The sequence below is a fragment of the Danio aesculapii genome, chromosome 2 (genome assembly GCF_903798145.1).
Source record: "Danio aesculapii chromosome 2, fDanAes4.1, whole genome shotgun sequence".
NCBI classification, from domain to species: Eukaryota; Metazoa; Chordata; class Actinopteri; order Cypriniformes; family Danionidae; genus Danio; species Danio aesculapii.
This window is the reverse complement of record NC_079436.1, coordinates 42,279,427-42,303,721: the sequence shown is the minus strand read 5'-3', so window position 1 is coordinate 42,303,721 and position 24,295 is coordinate 42,279,427. Positions and strand designations below refer to the sequence as shown.

General features: G+C 35.8%; 4 protein-coding genes across 4 annotated transcripts in view; all 4 read left to right on the top strand.

Annotated features, from left to right (window-relative positions):
* The window catches only part of LOC130238390 (disco-interacting protein 2 homolog C-like), a 79,127-nt gene extending 75,732 nt beyond the window's left edge, over positions 1-3,395 (top strand). The window contains exons 30-32 of the mRNA XM_056469391.1: positions 920-1,050; positions 1,138-1,306; positions 3,306-3,395. Of these exons, the coding sequence (XP_056325366.1) occupies positions 920-1,050; positions 1,138-1,306; positions 3,306-3,395 (390 nt within the window). The remainder of the gene's footprint in view (positions 1-919; positions 1,051-1,137; positions 1,307-3,305) is intronic.
* Positions 3,396-3,403: 8 nt separating this feature from the next.
* Positions 3,404-11,492, top strand: LOC130246745 (disco-interacting protein 2 homolog C-like). Its single transcript, XM_056479871.1, has 6 exons — positions 3,404-3,478; positions 6,899-6,960; positions 7,290-7,347; positions 10,204-10,278; positions 10,371-10,545; positions 11,376-11,492. Exons 2-6 carry the CDS (start codon positions 6,938-6,940, stop codon positions 11,408-11,410), a joined length of 366 nt encoding a protein of 121 aa, XP_056335846.1. The 5' UTR covers positions 3,404-3,478; positions 6,899-6,937; the 3' UTR covers positions 11,411-11,492.
* LOC130238379 (disco-interacting protein 2 homolog C-like) lies at positions 11,419-22,590 on the top strand. The gene is made up of 6 exons (XM_056469379.1): positions 11,419-11,498; positions 16,681-16,795; positions 19,336-19,537; positions 19,620-19,720; positions 22,419-22,498; positions 22,581-22,590. Exons 1-6 carry the CDS (start codon positions 11,419-11,421, stop codon positions 22,588-22,590), a joined length of 588 nt encoding a protein of 195 aa, XP_056325354.1.
* The window catches only part of LOC130246734 (disco-interacting protein 2 homolog C-like), a 28,757-nt gene continuing 27,047 nt past the window's right edge, over positions 22,586-24,295 (top strand). The window contains exon 1 of the mRNA XM_056479860.1: positions 22,586-22,704. The gene's annotated coding sequence lies outside the window, so the exon portion shown is untranslated. The remainder of the gene's footprint in view (positions 22,705-24,295) is intronic.

Sequence of the window (24,295 nt, the reverse complement as noted above, 5' to 3'; positions counted from 1 at the left end):
AATATAATAATACATATAATTTTATATGTATTATTTTTTATATTTATATATATTTTTTAATCACAAAATTCATTGCAAATTTCTGGGAATTACAGCCACAAAATTAGTCCTTTTTATCGCAAAAATCACAAGAAAATCAAGAAAAACTAAGGGGTCTGATTATAAGTAAGCTAATAAAAGGATTATGAGTAGACTAAGTAAATGATGCTTGGACATTTATATTTGCCCTAATGTAAAAAAAAAGCCAGCTGGTGATCGCCTAAACCTCATTCATCAGATCTCAAGAAGTGATCCAGCAATCTCTCGTCTCATCATAGAGCATCTCCTGTTTCGGTATCACAGGTTTGCCCCAAAAATGCTACTTTTGTGCCGTTATTAGCTTTTTTCCTCACCTATTTACTGGTTTAATAATCTTAAAATTGGTCCATCTTCACCTGCTGGTGAAAAAACAAAATCTGCAATCTATTGAATCTGCTATTTGCGATCTATTGCTTTTCCTGCAGCGCCTGGATGTAATGTCGAATTTTAACAGCCGAATTTGAGCCACTGAATTTACGGAAGAGAATTAATAAAATAAATAATAAAATAATAAACTTAAAATTGCCTTTTGAATATTATACTTTGTATTTTTAAACAGAACCAAATATGTTTAAATCGGCAAGTTAAATATGAAGTATTGAATTTAAGAAGTGAAATAACAGCTGGGTTAAATTTTAGGACCTAAAATTACAAACTCCTGGAATTCAAGTCATTAAAACGCAAGCAGTTGTTAATCCAGTGTTTTATTTTTTTCTCAGTGAGTGCTATTCGACAAGCTTTTTATTTCAAAACTTTAGGCATTGATTTTGGTCCATAAGCTTATAATTCTAACTTCAACTATATAAAAAAGTAATGTCAGTTTCTCTCCATTTGTGTATAGATGTCTCACAATGCCACCAGTGCTCTGTGTCGCTCTGTAAAGCTGCAGTGTGAGTTGTATCCGTCTCGTGAAGTGGCCGTGTGTCTGGATCCATACTGCGGCCTTGGCTTCGTCTTGTGGTGTCTCTGCAGGTACAGATCACCTGTGCTCTCTGCAGACTTAATGGCCAGCAGCAACAGTTTTAACATGTTTATCTGTGTGTGTGTGTGTGTGTGCAGTGTGTATGCAGGCCAGCAGTCTGTTTTGATCTCCCCGATGGATCTGGAGGTGAATCCTGCACTGTGGCTTCAGGCCGTCAGTCAGTTTAAAGTCAGAGACACCTTCTGCTCCTACTCTGTGATGGAGCTCTGCACCAGATCTCTCAGCTCGCTTACTGACACGCTGAAGGTACATCTATATGCATATGCAAAGGCATATGTGTACATACACACACACACGCACACACACACACACACACACACACACACATATATATATATATACGTATAAACATACACGCATACATATGGAAATGTCCACACACAGACATACAGTGCATCCGGAAATATTCATAGCGCTTCACTTTTTCTACATTTTAACATTTTTAATGTTACAGCCTTATTCCAAAATTGTTGCAAATTTATTACAAATAAAAAACCTGAAAAATCGCATGTACATAAGTATTCACAGACTTTGCTCAATACTTTGTTGATGCACCTTTGGCAACAATTACAGCCTCAAGTCTTTTTGAATATGATGCCACAAGCTTGGCACACCTGTGTTTGAATTTTTGCCCATTCCTCTTTGTAGTACCTCTCGAGCTCTATCAGGTTGGATGGGATACAGTTATTTTCAGATCTCTCCAGAGATATTCAATAGTATTTGGATCTGGGCTCTGGCTGGGCCACTCAAGGTCATTCATAGAGTTGTTGTGAAGCCACTCATTGACATTTTGGCAGTGTGCTTTGGAGTCATTGTCCTGCTGGAAGATGAACCGTCAACCCAGTCTGAGTTCAAGAGCACTCTGAAGCAGGTTTTCATTCAGGATGTCTCTGTACATTGTTGCATTCATCTTTCCCTCTATCCTGACTAGTCTTCCAGTTCCTGCTGCTGAAAAACATCCCCACAGCATGATGCTGCCACCACCATGCTTCACTGTAGGGCAGGTATTAGCCTGGTAATGACCGGTGCCTGGTTTTCTCCAAAAGTAACACCTGGCATTCACTCCAAAGAGTTCAATTTTAGTCTCATCAGACCAGAGAATTTAGTTTCTTATGGTCTGAGAGTCCTTCAGATGGCTTTTAGCAGTTCCAGGCGGTCGGTGGCTTCCGTCTGGCCACTAAACCATACAGGCCTGATTGGTGGATTGCTGCACAGATGGTTGTCCTTCTGTAAGCTTCTCCTCTCTCCACAGAAGAACGCTGAAGCTCAGACAGAGTGACCATCGGGTTATTGATCATCTCTCTGACTAAGGCCCTTCTTCCACGATCACTGAGCTTAGATGGCCAGCCGGCTCTAGGAAGAGTCCTGGAGGTTCACATCTTCAACTTACAGATGATGGAGGCCACTGTGCTCACTGGAACTTTCAGAGCAGCAGAATTTTTTCTGTAACCTTCCCCAGCCTTGTGCCTCGAGACAATCCTGTCTCAGAGGTCTACTGACAATTCCTGTGTCTTCATGCTTGGTTTGTGCTTTGGCATGCACTGTCAACCTGGGACTTTAAATAGACAGGTGTATGCCTTTTCAAATAATGTCCAATCAACTGAATTTCCCACAGGTGAACTCCAATTAAGCTGCTGAAACATCTCAAGAATGATCAGTGGAAACAGAATGTACCTGAGCTTAATTTACAACTTCACGACAAAGGCTTTTTTCACATTGTCGTTATTGTGTGTAGAATTTGAAAAATAAATGAATTTAACCCTTTGACTGGGTTAACGACTGTAACATAAAAAAAAACGTGGAAAAAGTGAAGGCGCTTTGAATCTTTCCAGTGCACTGTATGTTAGCCGTTCATTTCATTATCTAACGTCTAAGGCATTTTAAAAATTTAAGTTATTTTAACTCTAACTAAAAAGTAAAAGTATGTTTATTATAGAAATGCAGTTTTTAAGATGTTATAAATGTACAATTTGAAAATGCCAAATTTAGGCTTCCTCAAGTTTTCCAAGACTATGGGATCCTAGTTTTCTAAAGACAAAAAATTATAAAAATATTTATAAAAAGAATTTATTGGCTTAATATAAAAAGTCATTTGCTAATGTTGCAGACATTACAAAAAGAAAATGACTAAAACGTTGCCTCACATTTGAGTTTAATCAAATGTAACAAACAAAATTGATCTAAAATATGAATAAATCGCAGATTGACTCATGTATTGGTGTGTGTGCGTGCTTGTCTCTTTCAGGCCCGAGGGATGGATCTGACCCGCGTGCGTTCCTGTGTGGTGGTGGCAGAAGAAAGGCCTCGTGTTGCCTCTGACCCAGTCCTTCTGTAAGCCTCTTTAAAGACGTGGGGCTTCACCCGCGAGCTGTCAGCACCGCCTTCGGCTGCAGGGTCAACCTCGCCATCTGCCTACAGGTAGACACACATGACCCTCACTCAATTCATGACCTAACTGCATCCCCGCTGTTCAGTTTTTAATTTAACTTGTCATTAACTCATTCAACCTTATGTTCATTTTATTTCGTTTTAGTTTTTTGTTTTTTTTTTCATTTGTGTTTTAACTTATTCTACATCACATCTTCCTCTCCTCTCCTCATGTAGCCTCTAGGTTGGGGAAACTTGCTGAGCAGGTATGACTGAACTTATTACAACCACATTGGACTCCGTTAACGGTCTGTGTATCTTTTGGTCATTGGATTTTTCTTTTAGAAACAGACATGAAAGTGTTATTTGATTTTGCATGCTTCCTTTCAGATAAAATTGGTTGTAAAATACTTTTTTTTTTTTTTTTTATAATTTTTTTCTTCGAAATATTTGGTGAAATGAGTCTCTCTCAATATTAATCATTCATGGTCAAACTTCTGGAAATGGAAGTGTAATGGTTTTAGCAATATACTGTACTTTCTTTTCAGAAGGTGTTATTAAAGCAACGCAAATGTTGAATATAATGTCAAAATAAATGTTGTTTCATTAAAACACTGCTAACAAACAATAAATATAGCGAGTATATCGCTATATATAAAGAGGAAAATATGTCTTAAGTTAACGAAATCCCATTATCACAAGAAAATACCTTGTATAACAACACAATGAAGTGAAAAAAAGAATAGCCTATAGCATGTGTGTAATTTTGTTTTTGTTATTCCAATTAAAAAATTAAAATCAAACATTTTTCACAAGTAAAAAGAGAAGTGCCTTGTATTTCATTGATTGTTTATGAAATTTTAAACGAAAATCAAATAATGGCTTGTTTATTTATCGTTTTATTTATTTACTTTTCAATATCCGTTCTAAAAGGAAAATTCAATGACCAAAAGATACACGGACCGTTTACACTAGTGCATTTTCGTTTTAAGATTGCATTTCAGAATGAAAACACATCTCCTGCAGAGTGGCGTTTTTACTGCATTCAGAAAAACAATTTTTCGCCGACACTTTACAGATTAAAACATATGACACTTGACCTTTCACTCTTACTGCACATGCGCATATTTTGCCGGAATCTGTACTTGTAGTCTATCACTTGAATAAAGGTCATATAATAGGGACTTTTATATATATATTAGGGAAGAATCATGAAACGATATGCAATAGTCCAAATGACCAATCAGAGAGTGATTATGGATAGCCACACCTCCGTTTGCAAGTTTGATTTTTTTTCAGTCTATCCTGAAACGCTGAAATTAATTAACGCTGTCTTTTGTGTTTTCTCAAAATGCTATGTTTTGTGGGTCAAATATAAGCTTTTTAAAACAAAATTGCACTAGTGTAAAAGGCAGCATAGTTTAAGGAGTAAACCTACTAATTATCCTCCTAAATGCATGAATACTATTCAAACTAATGCTATAACTTCACCTCAAATGACTTCATGTTCACTGGTCTTGCATTCTTCTGGCATGTCCAGAGCTGTTCATCATACAACTGATATAATCTGTTTGTGAGAGCATGCGTGTCGCCAAATTCAGTCCTAAATGTCCTAACAGTCCTAACACCAGGTGAGTTTTATTCTAATATTAAATGTAAAAAAATTGGCTATTATTATTACTATTATTATTATTAATGTGCTAACAAACACCTATTCAATTTTAATATTTTGGGATTTATTATTATTATATTATTGTGCTAAACAAACACCTATTAAATCTAAATATTTTGGCATTATTATTATTATTATTATTATTATTATTATTATTATTATTATTATTATTGTGCTAAACAAGACCTATTAAATCTAAATATTTTGGCATTTTATATTATTATTATTATTATTATTATATTATTATTATTATTATTATTATTATTATTATTATATTATTGTGCTAAACAAAGACCTATTAAATCTAAATATTTTGGCATTTATTATTCATTTATTTATTCAGTTATTTTTTAAGCTTAGACCCTTTATTAATCAGAGGGCGTCACAGTGGAATGAACCCACAACTTCTCCAGCATATGTTAAACGCAGTGGATGCCCTTCCAGCTGCAACCATTACTGGGAATCACCCATACACACTCATTCACACACAAACACTACAGACAATTTAGCTCACCCAATTAACCTGTGCATGTGTTTGGACTTGTGGGGGAATCCAGAGTACCCAGAGGAAACCCACGCCAACACGGGGAGAACATGCAAACTCCACACAGAAATGCCAACTGACTCAGCTGAGGCTCGAACCAGCAACCTTCTTGCTTTGAGGTGACAACGCTATCCACTGCACCACCGTGCCGCCTGGCATTTATTCTTATTATAATTTTATTATAATAAACAAATGCATTTTAAATCTAAATGTTTTGCCATTTATTATTATTAATATTATTATTATTATTTTGCTAAACAAACATCTATTAAATATAAATATATTGGCATTTATTATTATTATTATTATTATTATTATTATTATTATTATTATTTTTATTACTACTACTACTACTAAACAAACACCTCACAATTACACTATAATAGTTAGTTTCTACCAAATGTTTAGTAGTATTTTGTGAATGAAGCAGCATTTGTATCCAATATGTACTGCTTCAAGTGATCAGTAATAACATGGAAGTTGCTGCAGTTAAAAAAAAATCAACTTGGATAATTAATGACTTTCATCTTAACAACGCACACAAGGTAACAAATGCTGTCAGGATCTAACATTCAGGTGGCTATTGTTGGGATGTCATTTAACAAATTATGTTAAGACATTTAAGATTATTTATCAATGATTAATCTGCTGATTAGTCCAACTAACAAGTCACCTGATCTGTTGAACAACAGGGATCTAATTTTGTTTATTTAAATTTATTTTATTTGTAAATATTATATTCATGAATCTTGCAGATTTCATCCAGCCCGTTTATGGGGTATTCCAAAATACTGATTTTAAACCTTAAAACGTACAACCAGAAATGAAAAATCTATCAACGTTTACACGGTTATTCCAGATTGTCAGGTTTCCAACATTCCAACAGAATATTTTGTAACATTTTCTTTTGTATTTATGTAAAGAAGGAAACTCGAGACAAATTTGGAACAATGAATGATAATAAATGGTGACAATTTTTAATTTTGGTCAAACTTCTTTTTAATCAATTTTACATAACCTATTTTTGCCAATAGTTATGTTCAAATCTATCATCTTTGGCCTAAAATATATCTACCTGCTTCCTTCCATCTGTTAACTCTTCTCAATAAACTATAAATCTGTACACCTTTCACAATACTTTTAATGCAAGTCACATTGAGAGTAACTTTCTCTCTGCCGGATAAGCATGATACCCAATGTTTTGAGTAGATTTGACTGTCATTTACAGAAGGGGATGTTGTATGTATGTTTGCAGGGAACATCAGGACCTGATCCCACTACTGTCTATGTGGACATGAGAGCGCTGAGACACGACAGGCAAGACATAAACACACTCTTACACACTTATCAGATGTATCAGTATCCCAAATAGATGCAACAAAAGGGACAGAATTGGTACAGATACACAACCAGTTCAAAAACAGACCCTTAACGTCAAAGTCCATGTGAAATCAAAATGTACAATGTTTATTTCGTTAGCGCACATTGTTATTCTTTAGGTGAACAGTTAATCCGTGCTAGTTAATCCACTGTAAAAACAAAATGTTTGCTTTGGTAATCTTCAATCAAAGTTTGACTATTATTATAAAACAGCGTTCCTATTTTTAAAATATTTTTGTGGTTTGCCATTTCTTGTGTGTTTGCAGGGTGAGACTGGTTGAAAGAGGGTCTCCACACAGTCTGCCTCTCATGGAATCTGGGAAGGTTTGTAAGACCTTGTTTTTCAGATGAGTTTTGGTTAAGCACATACAGATGAGGGCACACTGTATTTACACCTGGTGTTTAATTCCTTTTTTTATCCACTTTCAAACACTTCTCTGATTTATTTGAGAGGTGAATTGATGGGCTATATTTATGTTTATACGTTTTTTTGCTGATCTTTCAGTCTTAATATTGCAAAAATAAACTCACAAGGCTTACCTATGAACAAAAAAAGGAGTCCTTCAACAAACATTGCAAAGGGTTTGTGTTCGAAACAGAACTGGTTGGAGAACATTGTGCTCTTTTCTATTTTTGTACTGTGATTTAAAGGGACAGTTCACCCCAAAATGAAAACTGTACTGTTCCTTCACTAGTTTCAAAGCCATTTGCCTTTCTGTTTTTGTTGAACACAAGGGAAGATATTCTGAAGAAAGACGGAAACCTGTTACCATTGACTTGCTTTGTGTGTTTTTCCTACAATGCATGTCAATGATTACGGGTTTTCGGCTTTCTTTAGAATTCTTTTGTGCTCAACAGAAGAAAGAAATTCATAAAGGTTTCCAACGAGTAAGTAAATTGTCGTTACTGATGTCCTATCGCTTGAAGAGGGCAACAGTTTTATTCTGTAATGTTTTCAGATGAGGCGATTTTACAGCTTTTAAACTTATTTAACAACAGTAGCATTTACACGATGAAAACAATCTGCAAATTTCAACACTGCAAAAAATGCATTCTTTCTTATTCATTCTTGTTTATTTATATAGCGCTTTTACAGTGTAGATTGTGTTAAAGCAGCTTAAAGGGCCATGTAACCCTCATTGTCTCAGCAGGGTGTTTTCACACCTCTAGTTTGGAAAAAGTCTGGAAATTGGGTGAGTCCAGCTTTGATTAGGTGGGAGTGTCGAGTGGTAAAAGAGGGAAGGATTTGCATGAAAAGGGGAGTTTCAGTTCAAGCACGCGCTGATTTTCACAGAGGCAAAACAAACACAGGCACAGGGGACAAGACGGTGACTACGTTTACATGGACATCAGTAATCAAATTATTTGGCAAATTATTAATTTGTCGACTTTAACGGCAGTTTGGCACTTTCACTTTCATTCAGGAACATTTCATGCATGCCTCCGTGATAAACGAGATATTAGATGCCAGGAACTGCTGGAAGAGTGTTGTTTTAATGGAATGTTTGATACCTCACGGCAAATGGGAGAACAAAAACCTCAGCATTTCTCGGGAACTTAGCAATTACAGCGGATCTTTCAGCGTCTTTTTTAAAAGGAGACGAGTGGCAAATCCAGATGTCACCATTTTTAGATGCGAAAAGCTCTCGGGTAAAAAAATTTCCTCAAAACTATTTTTGTCATGTGTTAGCAGACCACTGTAATCCACACATGAGTTCAGCTGCGCTCTCATAGGGGGGAAATGAAAACAAAACCTTCGTTGCAGCACATTTATAAACGCTACACTGACGATCCATATCTCCAAACAATTCTATTGTCTTAATTCATTTAATTAATCTGAACATTGTAATAGTTAAAATAGTCTTTAGAGCTATCATGCATATTAATGAAGTTGCACCTCACACAAGTGAATGCACTAATTAGTTTGAAGTCTATCTCTTGAATTAATTATGAAAGCTCAAAGACATCAAGTTGTACCCACCAATATAGCCAGCAAGTCTACATGCTGGAATTCACACAAGGATCTCATTACCGTGATGTTGCTTCAAAATTTCTTTTCAAACTGAAAGACGAATTTGCTCCAAATAACACAAAACAACCAATTTTCACTATTTTGTGAAATATATGTGTCCTAATAGTGTTTATAGCAGCATGGGACACAAATATATGTCTGTCAACATCTCAGAAAATGTGTTTTGTGGTTTTGTGACCATTTAACATAGAAGTTCTAGTATATTAAAACTGTGTCAGTCCAGTTTTTAGAGTTTAAGTTCAGTTCAGTGTAGTTTAACTTTCACTGCTGAAAGTCCAAACAATGAAGAGCAAATCCATCGATGCGCAGCTCCACAAGTCCCAAACTAAGCAAGCCAGTGGCAAGGAACAAACATCACCAATTAACAAGACTTTAAACCTTAGACTTACTTAATTTTGGCATATTATGTTTTTAAAACAACAGTTTTGCTTGTCTAGAAAAGGCTTCTTGATATAAGAATTTTTAGATATTTGGTCTAGAAACAAGACAAAACAAAAAAGTAAGAAGAAATCAGATCAACAAAAGTGCATCAAGCGTAAACAGTGAAGCTGGCTTCTGCTGATGAAACTGCAAACGTAATATTTTACAGTTTGAACCCAAAAATGACCAGTCAGTAAGATGAAGAAAAGTCAGAGATTCAATTAAAAAGAAAGTTTACTGCAGATAGTTTGCAATTTCACCACCAAAAGCAATCAACAATTAAACTATTACATAATGTTATTAACACCGTCATACATATAGTTGTTTTAACCTGATTGGTTCAAACAGAAATAGACTTAGAAAATGTCCATGTGCGTGTGTACAGTACAATCTTAAAATCTCAACTTCAGAGCTGACCCCAGACCTGTGAAATAATCCAAAAATAAATAGAAAACACACACACACAAACTACAATCTGTTTCTTACCCAAGGATGATTGTACTCTCAGCAGTCTTATCAAAACTGTTTAAAAACTAGTACAATCTACATATAAACTGGCAGCTTACATACAAAGGAATGAACACCTCTGAGTCTTCTCTTCATCTGACACAGCAGACTTTTATTTTTAACTGTTAATCTTCATCCCAAACAACATGTCCTTGCATAACATTTCTGTATTTGTGTCTTTAAATTAAAAAAATATTTATTTTCTTTTATTCTTGAAACAGATTTTACCTGGTGTGCGCATCATCATTGCTAACCCAGAGACGAAAGGACCAATCGGAGACTCTCATTTAGGGGAGGTCAGACCAGTAACACTCTCCACTATTAGATCAAAACTATATCTTCTCATAAAGCAGCATTTCACCTGCGTCTGTTTTTAAAACCCACACAGATCTGGGTCCACAGTCCGCAGAACGCCAGTGGATACTTCACTGTGTTTGGCGAGGAAAATGTGCGTTCGGATCATTTTGGAGCCAGACTAAGCTTTGGAGACACTCAGACGGTGTGGGCCAGAACTGGATACCTGGGGTTCCTGCGCAGAACTGACCTCACGGATGCAAGCGGAGGTGTGTTGTTCAGTGTATATTATATTATGCTGACCATTTATTTGATTAAAAATAGCTTAAAAAGTAAAGAATGGCACTTATAACACCAAAATGAAGTGGCTTTGATTGCCAAGGGAAAGACAGAACTGTAATGTCCCTTTAACAAACTGATAAAATGCACCTTTTAAGAATAAATGTATTTTTAATGCAATGTTAGTGGCACTGGATAAAAACGTCTATCAAAATGTATATGTATATCTCTCTCCTGAGAGAGAGAGAGAAAACTCCCCGCAGAACAAGATGCTTTATGCTAATGCCTAGCGCAGTGAATATACAGTTAAAGTCAGAATTATTAGCCCTCCTGAATTATTAGCCCCCTCTACTTTTTCCCCCAATTTCTGTTTAATGGAAATATATTTTCAACACATTTTTAAACATAATAGTTTTAATCACTGATTTCTAATAACTGATTTCTTTTATCTTTGTCTTCATCACAGTAAATAATATTTGACTAGATATTTTTCAAGACTCTAAAAATAGCTTAAAAAGTAAAGAATGGCACTTATAACACCAAAATGAAGTGGCTTTGATTGCCAAGGGAAAGACAGAACTGAAATGTCCCTTTAACAAACTGATAAAATGCACCTTTTAAGAATAAATGTATTTTTAATGCAATGTTAGTGGCACTGGATAAAAACGTCTATCAAAATGTATATTAAATATATACTGTATTGAGCTTTTTGCTGGATAAAGGAGGATTGTCTGTGCATGAATGTAGAGAATTATGGCTAGTTTGCATTAAGCAGTGGAGTTGCTTCATGCTTTATTTGTATGTGTGTGTGTGTGTTCAGAAAGGCACGATGCCCTTATGTGGTGGGAGCATTAGATGAAGTCATGGAGCTGAGAGGAATGAAATACCATCCCATTGACATTGAAACGTCCATCATCAGAGCACACCGCAATATCACAGAATGGTGAGTACACACACACGCACACACACACACACACACACACACACACACACACGCATACTGTACATATTCAAACTTCACAATTACTGTATTTTTTAGTAAAGCACTTTCAATTAATGTGCTATGTAAATAAACTCACCTATATCATTTAAATATGCTAATTAGGGGTGGGCTAAGTTTTGTGTAAATCATGATATTATTTTTCTGATTTTCTTGGTGAATGGTTACTTTTTAAAATTTATTATTATTTAATTCATTTCAATACAGTTCAGAGCCAAAAAATAAATAAATAAAAATCTCAAAGGAACTTGGAAACAAAAAAGACATACAATACCAGTGTCAAAGGTCACCGAATACAATCTTATTTACATTCGTAATTATTGTTCATAAAATGTTGCTATATAAAATTTTGTTAAGGGTTACATATCGAAGATCATCAGGCTCCAGATATGTATAAATAAAAGCACCACAATAAAATTAAAACATGACATTTCTTCTCAACCATTTAACCCAGTATGCAGAAATTGTATAGGCTAGGTGTCTCAAGGAAAGTGTCAGTACTTTCATATCATACACCTTTTACAATATCATCCCATTCACCTACAGATAGAGGATCTTCCTTGAGCCATTTCTTTGTAATTTTTGAAGAGTAAATTCCCAGGTACATAGTTTTAAAATTACATTCCAGATTCAATCTCATTATTGCATTGATCTCTTTATTCAAATCTTGCCAACAGGTGTGTATAATATTACAATGCCAAAATATGTGGAAAGATCCGCCAATACATTTCCACATTCACCATTTTTTGATCTCTAGTTTGAAAGTATTTTATTTAGGTGTCATAAAGAACATGATTACATTTTTCCAAATAAATTCCCTCCATGAGTCTGAATTAATTGTGATCATCTGTGTTCCTAAATAGTTAACCATTCCTCATTTGTTATAACTATATTCCTTTTCCCATTTCTGTTTCTTAGTTAATGTTAGACAGGTATAAATACTTGATACTAGTTTATTAGCCCTATTTTGTAATTATCTATAAATACCTGCACTACTGTTGTTTTTGTGTCTTCTGAATCTCTTATGTTTTTATTGGACTAGTCTCTAACTTAAAGGTAACGGAAAAGGTTTTGTTTATCTAAGTTATATGTATTCGAAAGTTGTTGAAAACTTTCTAATTCATTATCAGCAGTAATGAGACAGAAGGATGTTATGCCTGGCAGATGCCGTTGTTTGTTACTTTTTTTTAACATTCATTATAAATGTCTGAGCGCAACACGGTGGCTCAGTGGTTAGCATTGTCGCCTCACAGCAAGGTCTCTGGGTCAAGATCCGACTGGGTGCTCCAGTTTCCCCCACAGTCCAAAGACATGCGCTATAGGTGAATTGAATAAACTAAATTGCCCGTAGTGTAAATGAGTGTATGAATGTTTTCCAGTACTGGGTTGCAGCTGGAAGGGCATCCGCTGTGTAAAACATATGCTGGATAAGTTGGCGGTCCATTCCGCTATGTAGACCCCTGATGAATAAAGGGACTGAGCCGATGGAAAAATAATGATAAATGAAACTTTACTGTCACCTTTGGGTTCCTTATGAATGGAAGTAACTTTAAAAGAAAAAAGTTTTTAACAGTACTATTGAATTGTCAAAATTTTCTACAAAGATAAAAAGCAGGACAAAGCTTTTAACATGGATCATTGAGCAGAAAAAACAGCACATTGTAATCATTTCTGAAGGATTGTGTGACTCTGAAGACTCTGAAGTTATGATGCTGAAATTCAGACATCACAGGATTTAATTACATTTTAAGATATATTCACTGCTATTTTAATTTGATATACCTGATATGCATATTAAATACAGCCGAAAAATAAGTATTGAACACGTCACAATTTTTATCTGAAAACTTATTTCTAAAGGCGACTTAAAATTTTCCCCGAATATTGGTAACAACCAAAGAGATCCATATATGAAAAACAAATCTAATTAGTTAACAAATTAAGTTATGTGTAATAAAATGGAATGACACTGGAAAAAGTCTTGAACACATGAAGGGAGGTGTAGAAAGGCAGTGAAAGCCCAGACAGCAGCTGAAATCATTCAGTATTTCTTCAGCAACCCTCTGCCTTTCGTCCTAAATAAATAATAGCTGCTTCAGTCCAACATCTGCATTATCCGGATGATGAAGATGAAACCAGGGTGGACATTTCAGCTAGACTATGATCCAAAACACCCAAGGAAACTCTCAAATTCTTTCAGAGAAAGAAAATAAAGCTGTAGAATGGTCCAAATACAAAATTAAGATCAGATTTGATAGACGAGACCCACAGAACCATCAAGATTTTCACACTCTGTCAAAGTCTGTGGAAAACTCACACCTGAGCAATGCATGTGACTTCATTCTCCATATGAGAGGCGTCTTCACGCTGCCATCACCAAAAGTCCTTTTATATAAAGTAATAAATATGTCTCAGTAGTTCAGTACTTTCTCCCTGTGTCATTTCATTATTACACAGTACTCATTTTTCAGATTTTTTTTCAGAAAAATGAAAAACATTTCATTTTTATATTTGCATTGTTTGGGTTTTTACCAAAATCTGGTTCAATTCCATGTCAACAGCTCCTTGAGAAATATTATTCCCAGGAAAATACATGATGTGTTCAATACTTATTTTCCTCGATGTAACACTTGATTTAATAACCAAAAATTACAACACTTAAAGGGATAGTTCACCCAAAAACAAAAATGTATTCATCCATTTTTTGGAAGTAATTCCAAATCTTTTTGAATCAGTTGAACACAAAAGTTGCTGGAAACCTGTAACCATTGACTTTCAATGCTGTGTTTTTCCCCTCAACATTATTTTGTATTTCTTCTTTTGAAACCCAACAGGTTTGTGACAAGTAAATGATGAAAATATTTTTCAGTTTAAGGCGAACTAGGCCTTTAATGTCTGAATGAGCCATCTTCAACATGAGCATGTTTTACTGGCAGTATCGAGTCTCAGTATTGTAAGATATAAATCTCTGTGGCTCTTAAAGCGGATATGCTGTTATTCAGGTAGTCATCCATAAACTTGCTTGCTCAGCAAGATCCAGTGTTGCTGACAATACAGTTGTTTGACCTGAGAGAGAGGAAAACTCCCGCAGAACAAGATGTTTATGCTAATGCCTAGCGCAGTGAATATACAGTTAGTCAGATTTATTAGCCCTCCGAATTATTAGTCCCCTCTACTTTTTCCCCCAATTTCTGTTTAATGGAAATATATTTTCAACACATTTCTAAACATAATAGTTTTAATCACTGATTTCTAATAAACTGATTTCTTTTATCTTTGTCTTCATGACAGTAAATAATATTTGACTAGATATTTTTCAAGACACTAAAATTCAGCCTTAAAGCCTAAAAATACCATAATATGTTTGCAGCTATTTAAGAAACATGCCAAGTGAACGTTCTTGTTTAGCTGAAAAACAATGCTGAAGTCAGATATTCTGCTTTGAAAATGTGGGTTACATGAATGTCTGTCTTCGTTTTGGTTTTTTTAACCCGCCCACTGCCACTTTAGCCAATTATATTTGAGCACCCTGGTTGCCTTGGTGGAAAACTTCATTCAGTCAGGAAGGCTCTCAAAATGTGTGCTCGCGACTAAAATGCGACCTCCGGTGGACAGTAGCAGCCTCCGAAATGAGACGCAGATTCAGAGTTCCAGATGAGGTTATTAATTAACAAATAATATAAATATTACGAACGTAAACATTTTTAAATTCATTCTACTTTATTTATTAAGCACTTTATAACCAGCGAGCAGCAGACCAAAGTGCTGAACAGTAAAATGAAAATTATAACAGAATAAAAATAATAAAAAAACACACAGAGCACATATTATACATTTAAACAATAACAACTGCACACGTAAGCCATACATATACACTATCTAACAAATATCAGATCAAAGGCCAAGGATAGAAGGTGAGATGTGATTTAAACAAAGACAGCGAAGGGGCCTGCCTAATGTAAAGAGGTAGAGCATTCCATAACTTGGGGCCAGCCTCCGCAAATGCACGGTCACCTCTAAGCTTACATCTGTTTTTTGGGACTTTGAGAAGCAGCTGATCTTAGAGCACGCAATAGTACATGGGAGAGTGACAGTTCAGATATAGTGTGGGGTAAATGTAGATGCTGAATCACTGATATGTGTTGGTTTGCACTGAGTCGCAGTTCTAAAGGTCAATTTCAAACGTTTTTTTTTTTTTTTTTTTAAGATCTGAGGTGAACTATCTGCTGCTGCTTTCAGTAGTATGGCAATAAATGTCATGTGAAATTGTATTCAAACTCATTTATTTTTTTAGCATTTAACACTGGATAAAGCACATGAGGTGTACCTAAGGTGATCATTGTCAGTTTTCTGTCATCTGTGAGAAATAGAAACCGTTTCTAATATATCAATTTCAACTCCTTTTAATATGGAAAGTATTCCTTCTATCGCATGCCATTGCTTTTATTTAGAACACAGGTTAAATCAGCCTTTGTTAGTCAATCTGACAACCTCCTTTTGTGTGTTTTGCGCCAGGGTGCAATACCTAGTTCAACCACTGGGTGTCAAACTTACATACTGCACTCATAGACTGTAAAAGATATGGACATGGTATCCGTGACGGCACCCATAGGTTTCTGAAGAACGCAAAAGAAGCTACAAGTAGCGTGGCTAACACTGTACGACAACGTTTGAGATGACTGTTTTAGAGCCTACAGCTAATCAATCTGTCAGATTCTGAAGTGCTTTCAAGTTCTAAAGAAAAATATAAATGATAAATGATCCTAAATAAAACAAATACATTATAGAAAGATATACAAGTATATAATAACACTCACCTGGGAAATGGAGGACACGTGAATGGTTTTAGCACAATTAAGTGCACACAGCATGCATATCATCTGATAATTGTAGGAAATAATTTCAAAAGGCAACTGACTGTGTAAAGCCACATAAAACAAAACAGAAATACATTGTCATGTTTTTGACATTCTAATGTATATAGAGTAAATTACTTTCATTTAAATCTGTTTATGCTTTTGATTGTTTTGATGCGTTTTTGACGCATGTATGAAAAGCAAGGCCTGCTCTAGAAAGCATTGTAATTAAAATTGCTGTATAAATCATCTGAATAATTTGTGTCCAGGACGGTGGTGTTTTCAGTGACTGTACTGTATGATGAGAGGATTGTGCTGGTGGCAGAACAAAGACCAGATTCCACTGAAGAAGAGAGTTATCAGTGGATGAGCCGAGTGCTGCAGGTACACACACATTCACTTAACTAGTCTCAAAGGTAAAATTAGCCATGTTCCCCCTGCTGAAAACAAAAGTGCTGTGCTAAGCAACTTAAACTTAGCAAAGCTGAACACTTTTAAAGTTTAATATACTATACAGTTTTGTAGATCATGTATTTTGAAGATTTCACCATGGATGTCGCACTTGACAAAAGCAGAGAAACCAGTCTTACAGCATATCGTTTATTGTGTCGCCCAGGAAAAATATCATGATCAACAACAAAGGAACCATCTTTCGAGTTTGGAGGGCAACACGGTGGCTCAGTGGTTAGCACTGTCACCTCACAGCAGGACAGTCGTTGGTTCAACTGTAGGCAGGATCAGTTGGCATTTCTTGTTCTCCCCGTGTTGGCGTGGGTTTCCTCTGGGTGCTCTGGTTTCCCCCACAGTCCAAAGACATGTGCTATAAATGAATAGGATGAATTAAATTGGCTTTAGTGGATGAGTGTGCATGTGAGTGTGTATGGGTGTTTCCCAGTACTGAGTTGCAGCTGGAAGGGCATCCGCTGTGTAAAACATATGCTGGATAAGTTGGCGGTTCATTCTGCTGTGGCGGCCCTTGATTAATAAAGGGACTAAGCCGAAGGAAATTTAATGAATGAATTTCGAGTTTGGACATACTATGATGCTAACTAACAGTGCCATTTTTGTTATTTTATGAAATATGTCTTTTTGTATTTGTGTAAACTACTTTTTATCAAATCCTTTTGGCTCAGTATGTTTTTTTTTTTAATAAATTAATACTTTATTTAGCAATGATGCATTAAATTGATCATAATGACAGTTAATACGTGCTCTTCTACATTCCAGTAACTACTTTTTGTATAATGTATAATAATCAAATAATACTGAAACACACAAAATTAAGCAGCAAAACTGTTTTCAGTATTGATAATAATAGAAATGTTTAGAATTATGTTTCGGAAAATACAATTAATTTATACTGTACCTGTGTAACAACTACATGGGTAAGCAGGAACTGATCAAACCCCCAAACAGCGCCCAAACCCCACCAATCCCCTAGGACACAGGTCTCAAATACAGTTCTTGGAGGGCCGCAGCTCTGCACATTTAAGTTCCAACCCTGCTTCAACTTAGTAAAGCCGCAGTCACACTGCACTCTCCCTATAAACTTCCATTCGTACGTACGCGAATGCGCCAGACTGGAAACGCAAGCTCGTGCAACAAGTTTCACAGTTAACTGCATTGCAAAGTTCAAGCTTGGTGAGATCTGATCTGCGAAATCACGTCACGTGACTCCATGAGACCAATCGAAGATCAAAACATGACCTCTCTGGATTTAATATTAAAATATGGACCAATCGCTTACTTTTTAAAATGTGTAGTCGTCTTGTTTAAACCCGCCCCTTTCCACAGCGCCATACGACTTTTAATGCTCAAACTCTAGTGTGAACACGGCATTACCTGTAGATTTCAAACAAAACTGAAGGACTTAATTAGTTTGGTCAGCTGTGTTTAATTAGACTTGGAACTAAACTGTGCAGAGCTGCGGCCCTCCAGGAACTGAGTTTGACACCTGTGCCCTAGGAGGAGAAGAAAACCAAGTAGATGGATGGAGAGAGGGATGGATGGATGGATGGATAGATAGACAGACTGATGGATGGATGGATGGATGGATGGAGGGAGGGAGGGATGGATGGATGGATAGATGGATGGAGGGATGGATGGATGGATGGATGGATGGAGGGAGGAAGGGAGGGAGGGATGGATGGATAGATAGACAGATTGATTGATTAATTGATTGATTGATTACAATTACATGAAAAATTACATTTTACCATACACAGGGTCCCCACAGGTTATGGAATTGCTGGATTTTCACAGAATTTAAAAGAATATTCCAGATATTGAAAGTCAGCTAATTTTATATTTTCTTGTCCAAGTCCTGCAACATCAGGGATTCTTGTTTGCCAGTTAAAACATCCAATTTATATGCTTCGGCTGAATTTGCATTTCAATAATGTCACATGACATGTCTAAAGCGAGTCTCACACTCTGCTGTGCTGTGTCGACAAAGCTATCACACACTGGATGAACATATATGCAAATATAATGTTTTTTTTATATGCAATGCAAATGACACAGAAGGAATTTGAACTGTTCTTGCTGGCCAAAAAATATCTGCACCAATTTAAAGAAATACAAATTAATTAATGAAAACTCAATGGATTGTTTTTTCTGTTAAATTCTGCGATCACAAAATCATTGAAATTCAGCTTTTTGGTCATTGAAAGTCAAGGAAAAGTCAGGGAATTTGACATTTGGTTTAGAGTGGGAACCCTGAATACATTAAACTATAGTTAATAACATCACAGTATTATTGGATTTACTGTATTAAACACATGCAGTTGGTGAATGAAAGACCTTATTTCAGAACTTGAAACTTTTAGTCGCACTTTTACATTATTCAATGCATTCATGATATAATTTAGGTTATTAATAATGCACAGATTCAATAATAATGAGTTCTCTCTCTGTTTTTTCAGGCTATAGATGGGATTCATCAGGTTGGGGTTTACTGTCTGGCACTGGTTCCTGCTAACACTCTTCCCAAAACCCCTCTGGGAGGAATCCACCTGTCTGAGACCAAGCAGCTATTCCTGGAGGGGGGCCTTCACCCTTGCAGCATCCTCATGTGTCCTCACTCCTGCATCACCAACCTGCCCAAACCCAGACAGAAACAACCCGGTACACCAGACTCTGCATCATAGAGTACCATGTGGTTGTGTTAAAGTGAAGGCATTGTGTCAAAGTACTGTGTTTGTTGCAGAGGTGGGTCCTGCCTCAGTGATGGTGGGGAATCTAGTTGCGGGGAAACGAATGGCTCAGGCCAGCGGACGAGATTTGAGTCACATGGAAGACAATGAGCAGGTAAAGTTTGTGTGTCTACAGACATTTTGGATCACTTAGGATATGATTAATAGGAAAAATTTCATAATGTTAATATGAAAGGAAAATATACAGGCGAGCAAACATTTCTGTATATGTTTACAGTGTCTCCGATCAAATGTAAAGCCATACTGTTACAAAATCATCATTGCCCTTTTAATTCATTTTTTTCCTCATTTAAGTTGTATTTTATAAAAAATACATTAAAATATAAAATAATGATAATAAAAAGTTATAATTATTCTAATTCGACTTGATATTTTCATTCAATAATAGTTTTTTATATTTTCCTATTAATGATGTGATGAAAATGATAGTTATATTCAAATGTTTTTGTAATTTATAAAAATTGTGGTGAAATTAAGAGTTTATTAAACAATGTTAAGAGTTTTGGTGCCACATTAAAATAATAGTCTATTGGTTTATCTTAGCTTAAGTATCTAAAACTTGTGCAACGTTTATTAATGTACATATTTCAGCATTTACTAATGCATTATTAAAATACTAAATTGTGCCTATTTTGCATTAAAAAAGGTCATGTTTTGGTTTTGGGAGTCTCCAACAACAGGCTGATATGCATGCAAGGTTAAAAAACACTTTTTTTGTCTCATAATATGCATTAGTTTTTACCTAATTATCTCAACGACTCCCATATAATTTGTTCAGAGATTAATTGGTTCCCAAACCCCTCCTTAGCGCAATGCTAATATGTACTGATTTGTCGACTGCGTTCAGCACAAGATGTAGAGAAATGCCCAGCACGCTTATCAACAAGTAGTCAGAGTGCAGAGTGTATGTGTGAGCCCAATGCAGAAACACCAGCATATTGCTCTATTCTTAACCATAATTAAAAACAGTGACACACATTCAGTATTAATCCACACCGTGGCAAAAGCTGTACAATTTTGAAACTTGACTGCCACACGTGTGTAGGAACAGCTGATGGTGGCAATAGCAACGACAAACGGCAGTGGATCGGGAGCTCACAAACACATTTAAATGGAAGCGAAAGCGGCAATAGGCATGGGCCGGCATAAGATTCTGATGGTATGATAACCTTGGATAAAAATATCACGGTTTCACGGTATTGTGATTACTGCTCTAAAATATATATTTTTAAATGTCTGGGTAAAAAACAAAATATATTACATACATACACAATATATTTTAATTTGAGAAACATTTATAATGTTTTAGAACAGTAAACATGTCAGGCTAAATAATTTAAATGAATTATTGACTTCTGATGTCTTCATTAGTTTCAAAAACACAGATTTTTTTTACAATTTAAAATGGCATCTGTGGAGATCTTTTCTGCTAGAGATACTATTGTCCTAAAAAAATCGTACTCATTTCTTAGGAACGGTATTGCAGAAAATTTTGACGGTTTTAAACCTTGACTTTTCCAAACCGCGGGATACCTTGAACACGGTTATCATCCCATGCCTAAGCGGCACACGTCGCGTTTTCAACGTGGCTTTAGACGCGATATGAGAAAACAAAGAGTTAACCAGATACAGTACAAGCAATTACAAGTAACTAAACACAATTAAATACATCATTTGCAAGCTAGAGTAAACAAGGAGGCAACCATTTTAATCGCACGTACTTACACTTGTGAAGTGGAGGGAGAAACTGATCCATGAACTGTATACTGTAAAGTTCCTGTCAAGTCCCGTACATCAATAGTCTTACCTGATCCTTCCTTTAACAAACAGCCGATGAATCCCCTGTTGTAAGTGTGTAGATTGGTGAAGCACTCATCAGAAAAAAGACAGAAACACAGCACAAGGCTGGGGCTGTAATGCTGAGGTATTTTTGCAAAAAATAAACTTCAACCACTGATTCTTCACAGCCTCATCTTTGGGTAGGGAAAATAATAATAACTTTTCCTCGCACTTCAGAGCGCAGCGTCTTCACGACATGATTCAAACCAGGGTCAGGGGTTAAAATTTTCCCAGGTCTGCGCGCACAGCAAATTAGCAGGGCTTGAGTTCCGTATCAACGTCACGCCAACACAGATAAAAACTCCACAGCGATTCATCTGAACCACTATGAGTCGACTCTTTTATATATGAATTAATCATTTTGATGGCACGCTTTCAGTTTTAAGCTGTAGCTAGATATTTCACTTCACTTAGAGCTGTTACACACTGCATAGAAGGTCATTTTCAAAAACCCATAATATGGGCTCTTTAATAATAGTTAATGAACTGTGAGTTAACGTTAACTAACAATAAACAACTTTATATTCATTAATGTTAACAAAGATGAATAAATATTATAATGTATATATTAATAAATGTGATTGAATTTCGGTCAATTATTGAAAATGTGTTTAAGCACAAATTCAAACTGCAAACACACTTTGTACACATTTCTCTGATTCTAAATAACTTTACATTAAAGCATTAGTCAACCACCTATTTTATTTCTACTGTACTAAAACATCAAACATTTTACTGATTATTTGTAATTTGCAACTATTTATTTTACTAACCCAAACCTAAATCTACTAATACGCTAATGAGAGTTGGTTGACTCTTGGTAGTTACATATAGTCAACAGAATGTCTAAAGGAGAGCCTCAAAATGAAATGTTACCACCCGCTTGGATCTTATGAAGATTTGTAAGTCTGGCTTTTTTCACTGATTGTATTTTTTCCTTCTGTGAATTGCAGTTTCTCTTTCTGTCGGAGATGCTGCAGTGGAGAGCTCAGACAACACCAGAGCACATACTGTACACACTCATTAACTCAGGGTAACACACACACCTCAGCGTTTTCAGAAAATTAACACAAACACATGACATCCATGTGATTTCCGGTGTGTGTTGTGTTTAGGGAGCAGTAGGAAGTTCTCTGACTTGTCTACAACTTCACAAAAGAGCAGAGAAAATCGCCACTTTGCTTTATGAAAGAGGACAGTTACGAGACGGAGACCATGTAGCACTAGTGTATCCACCAGGTAATTTTACGTAACACTTTGGTTTTCTGTGTTTATTTAGAATCACAAGAATCTTTATTTTCTTTTACAGATTCTAAAAGTTTCAACAAACGTCTGCACGTTTTGAGATTTTGTCCCACTACTTAAATCTATTTAATTCGTCTGAAAAGTTTCATTTCAGTGCAGTTAATTGAAGTTAGTTTAAAGGCTGAAATATTGTTTCACTTTTGCAGATTTACCTGAATCTGTTGCTTTGTGAGTAGCGTCTTGTCGTGGGTCGGATCTGTGTTGTCAAATGGAAGAAATGTCAGTTTACACTAAACCTAACCCAAAGAGAATGAGTTGTCATGTAGTTGCTATGTAACTTAGACAAAATTTGTTAAAAGGTACCAGTGCATCATAAAGCACAGTCGCTTTGGCGTATGATTCAAGTTTTATTTTTTTATGTTTTTTAAGTTTCCTTTATTTCGCAACCAGCCCCTCAACCAGTGGTTTAAAGTAACAAAAGACTCAAATTACTGTAATTGAGTAGTTTTTCTCAGGAATTGTAATGTACTAAGTAGTTTTATAAATGTCTACTTTAACTTTGCCTTGAGTACATTTTTCATGCTGTATAGGTACTTTTACTCCACTACTTTCCTTCAATCTGCAGTCACTACTTTTTTTTTCCCCTTGTCTATGGGGTTTAGAAAAATCAGTCCTGTGATTCCTGTCCAATCAAATCACACAGAAGGTAAATCGCATCATAGCGAACTACCTCAAGACATGGACGCTTTATAAATGCAGCAAACTGTTTGGAAGCATTAAAAGTGTCCAAGAAGATATCCAAAATCTTTACACACATTGACCCAGAGACTGTTTAGATGCATGTCACTGATGAGAAGATGTCAGATGTTTACTGTATGATGACCGAAATGGCCTTAAACACCCAGCAGGCACAGGACGTCAACATGACGTTAGATTGACATTGTACCTCAACGTCATGGGGACGTTGCATTTTGTTTGGAAATGAAAATCTTTTTGATGTCAGAACTCAATGTCAGGCTGATGTCAATGTTCAACATCCAACCTTAAATCAACCAAAAATCAATGTCTAATTATATTACAGCTTGACAACGTGTGGACGTTACTACTATAACGTCTATCAGACGTTGAATTTTGGTTGTCATACCAGTGAATAAATGTCAGTATTTCATGTTAATATGCTTAAGATGTTGGCTCGATGTTGGATTTTTGTCACTTTTTAACACAACCTAAAATCAACCAAATACATCAATGTCTTTTGACGTAATTTTTGGACATCAAAATTGTTGTCCTTAGACGCTGGCTAGACATTGAATTTTGGTCACCTGACATCACAACCTGAATCTAACCTAATATTTACGTCTTTTGATGTTGTGTGCCTGCTGGGCCTTAATTAAATGCACTACAGAATGTTACGTTTACACACATCCACAAATTAGATGTAAATGCATCAGCTTTTTATAGCGTAATACTCACTACTTGCTACTCTTGAGTACTGTCTAAGGATTGTAATCTGATTATAGTCAATTCCACGTCTATGTAGTAAGTATGGAATAAAATACAGGATGGAAAAACATTTATTTTCCAG

Excerpts from the sequence above, each read along its gene's own strand:
- LOC130246745 (XM_056479871.1), top strand. The coding sequence starts at position 6,938 with ATGAGAGCGCTGAGACACGACAG. Across the intron at positions 6,961-7,289 it reads AGAGCGCTGAGACACGACAG|GGTGAGACTGGTTGAAAGAG; the intron begins GCAAGACATAAA and ends GTGTGTTTGCAG. Across the intron at positions 7,348-10,203 it reads CTCTCATGGAATCTGGGAAG|ATTTTACCTGGTGTGCGCAT; the intron begins GTTTGTAAGACC and ends TTCTTGAAACAG.
- LOC130238379 (XM_056469379.1), top strand. The coding sequence starts at position 11,419 with ATGGAGCTGAGAGGAATGAAATACCATCCCATTGACATTGAAACGTCC. Across the intron at positions 16,796-19,335 it reads GGATGAGCCGAGTGCTGCAG|GCTATAGATGGGATTCATCA; the intron begins GTACACACACAT and ends CTGTTTTTTCAG. Across the intron at positions 19,538-19,619 it reads ACCCAGACAGAAACAACCCG|AGGTGGGTCCTGCCTCAGTG; the intron begins GTACACCAGACT and ends TGTTTGTTGCAG.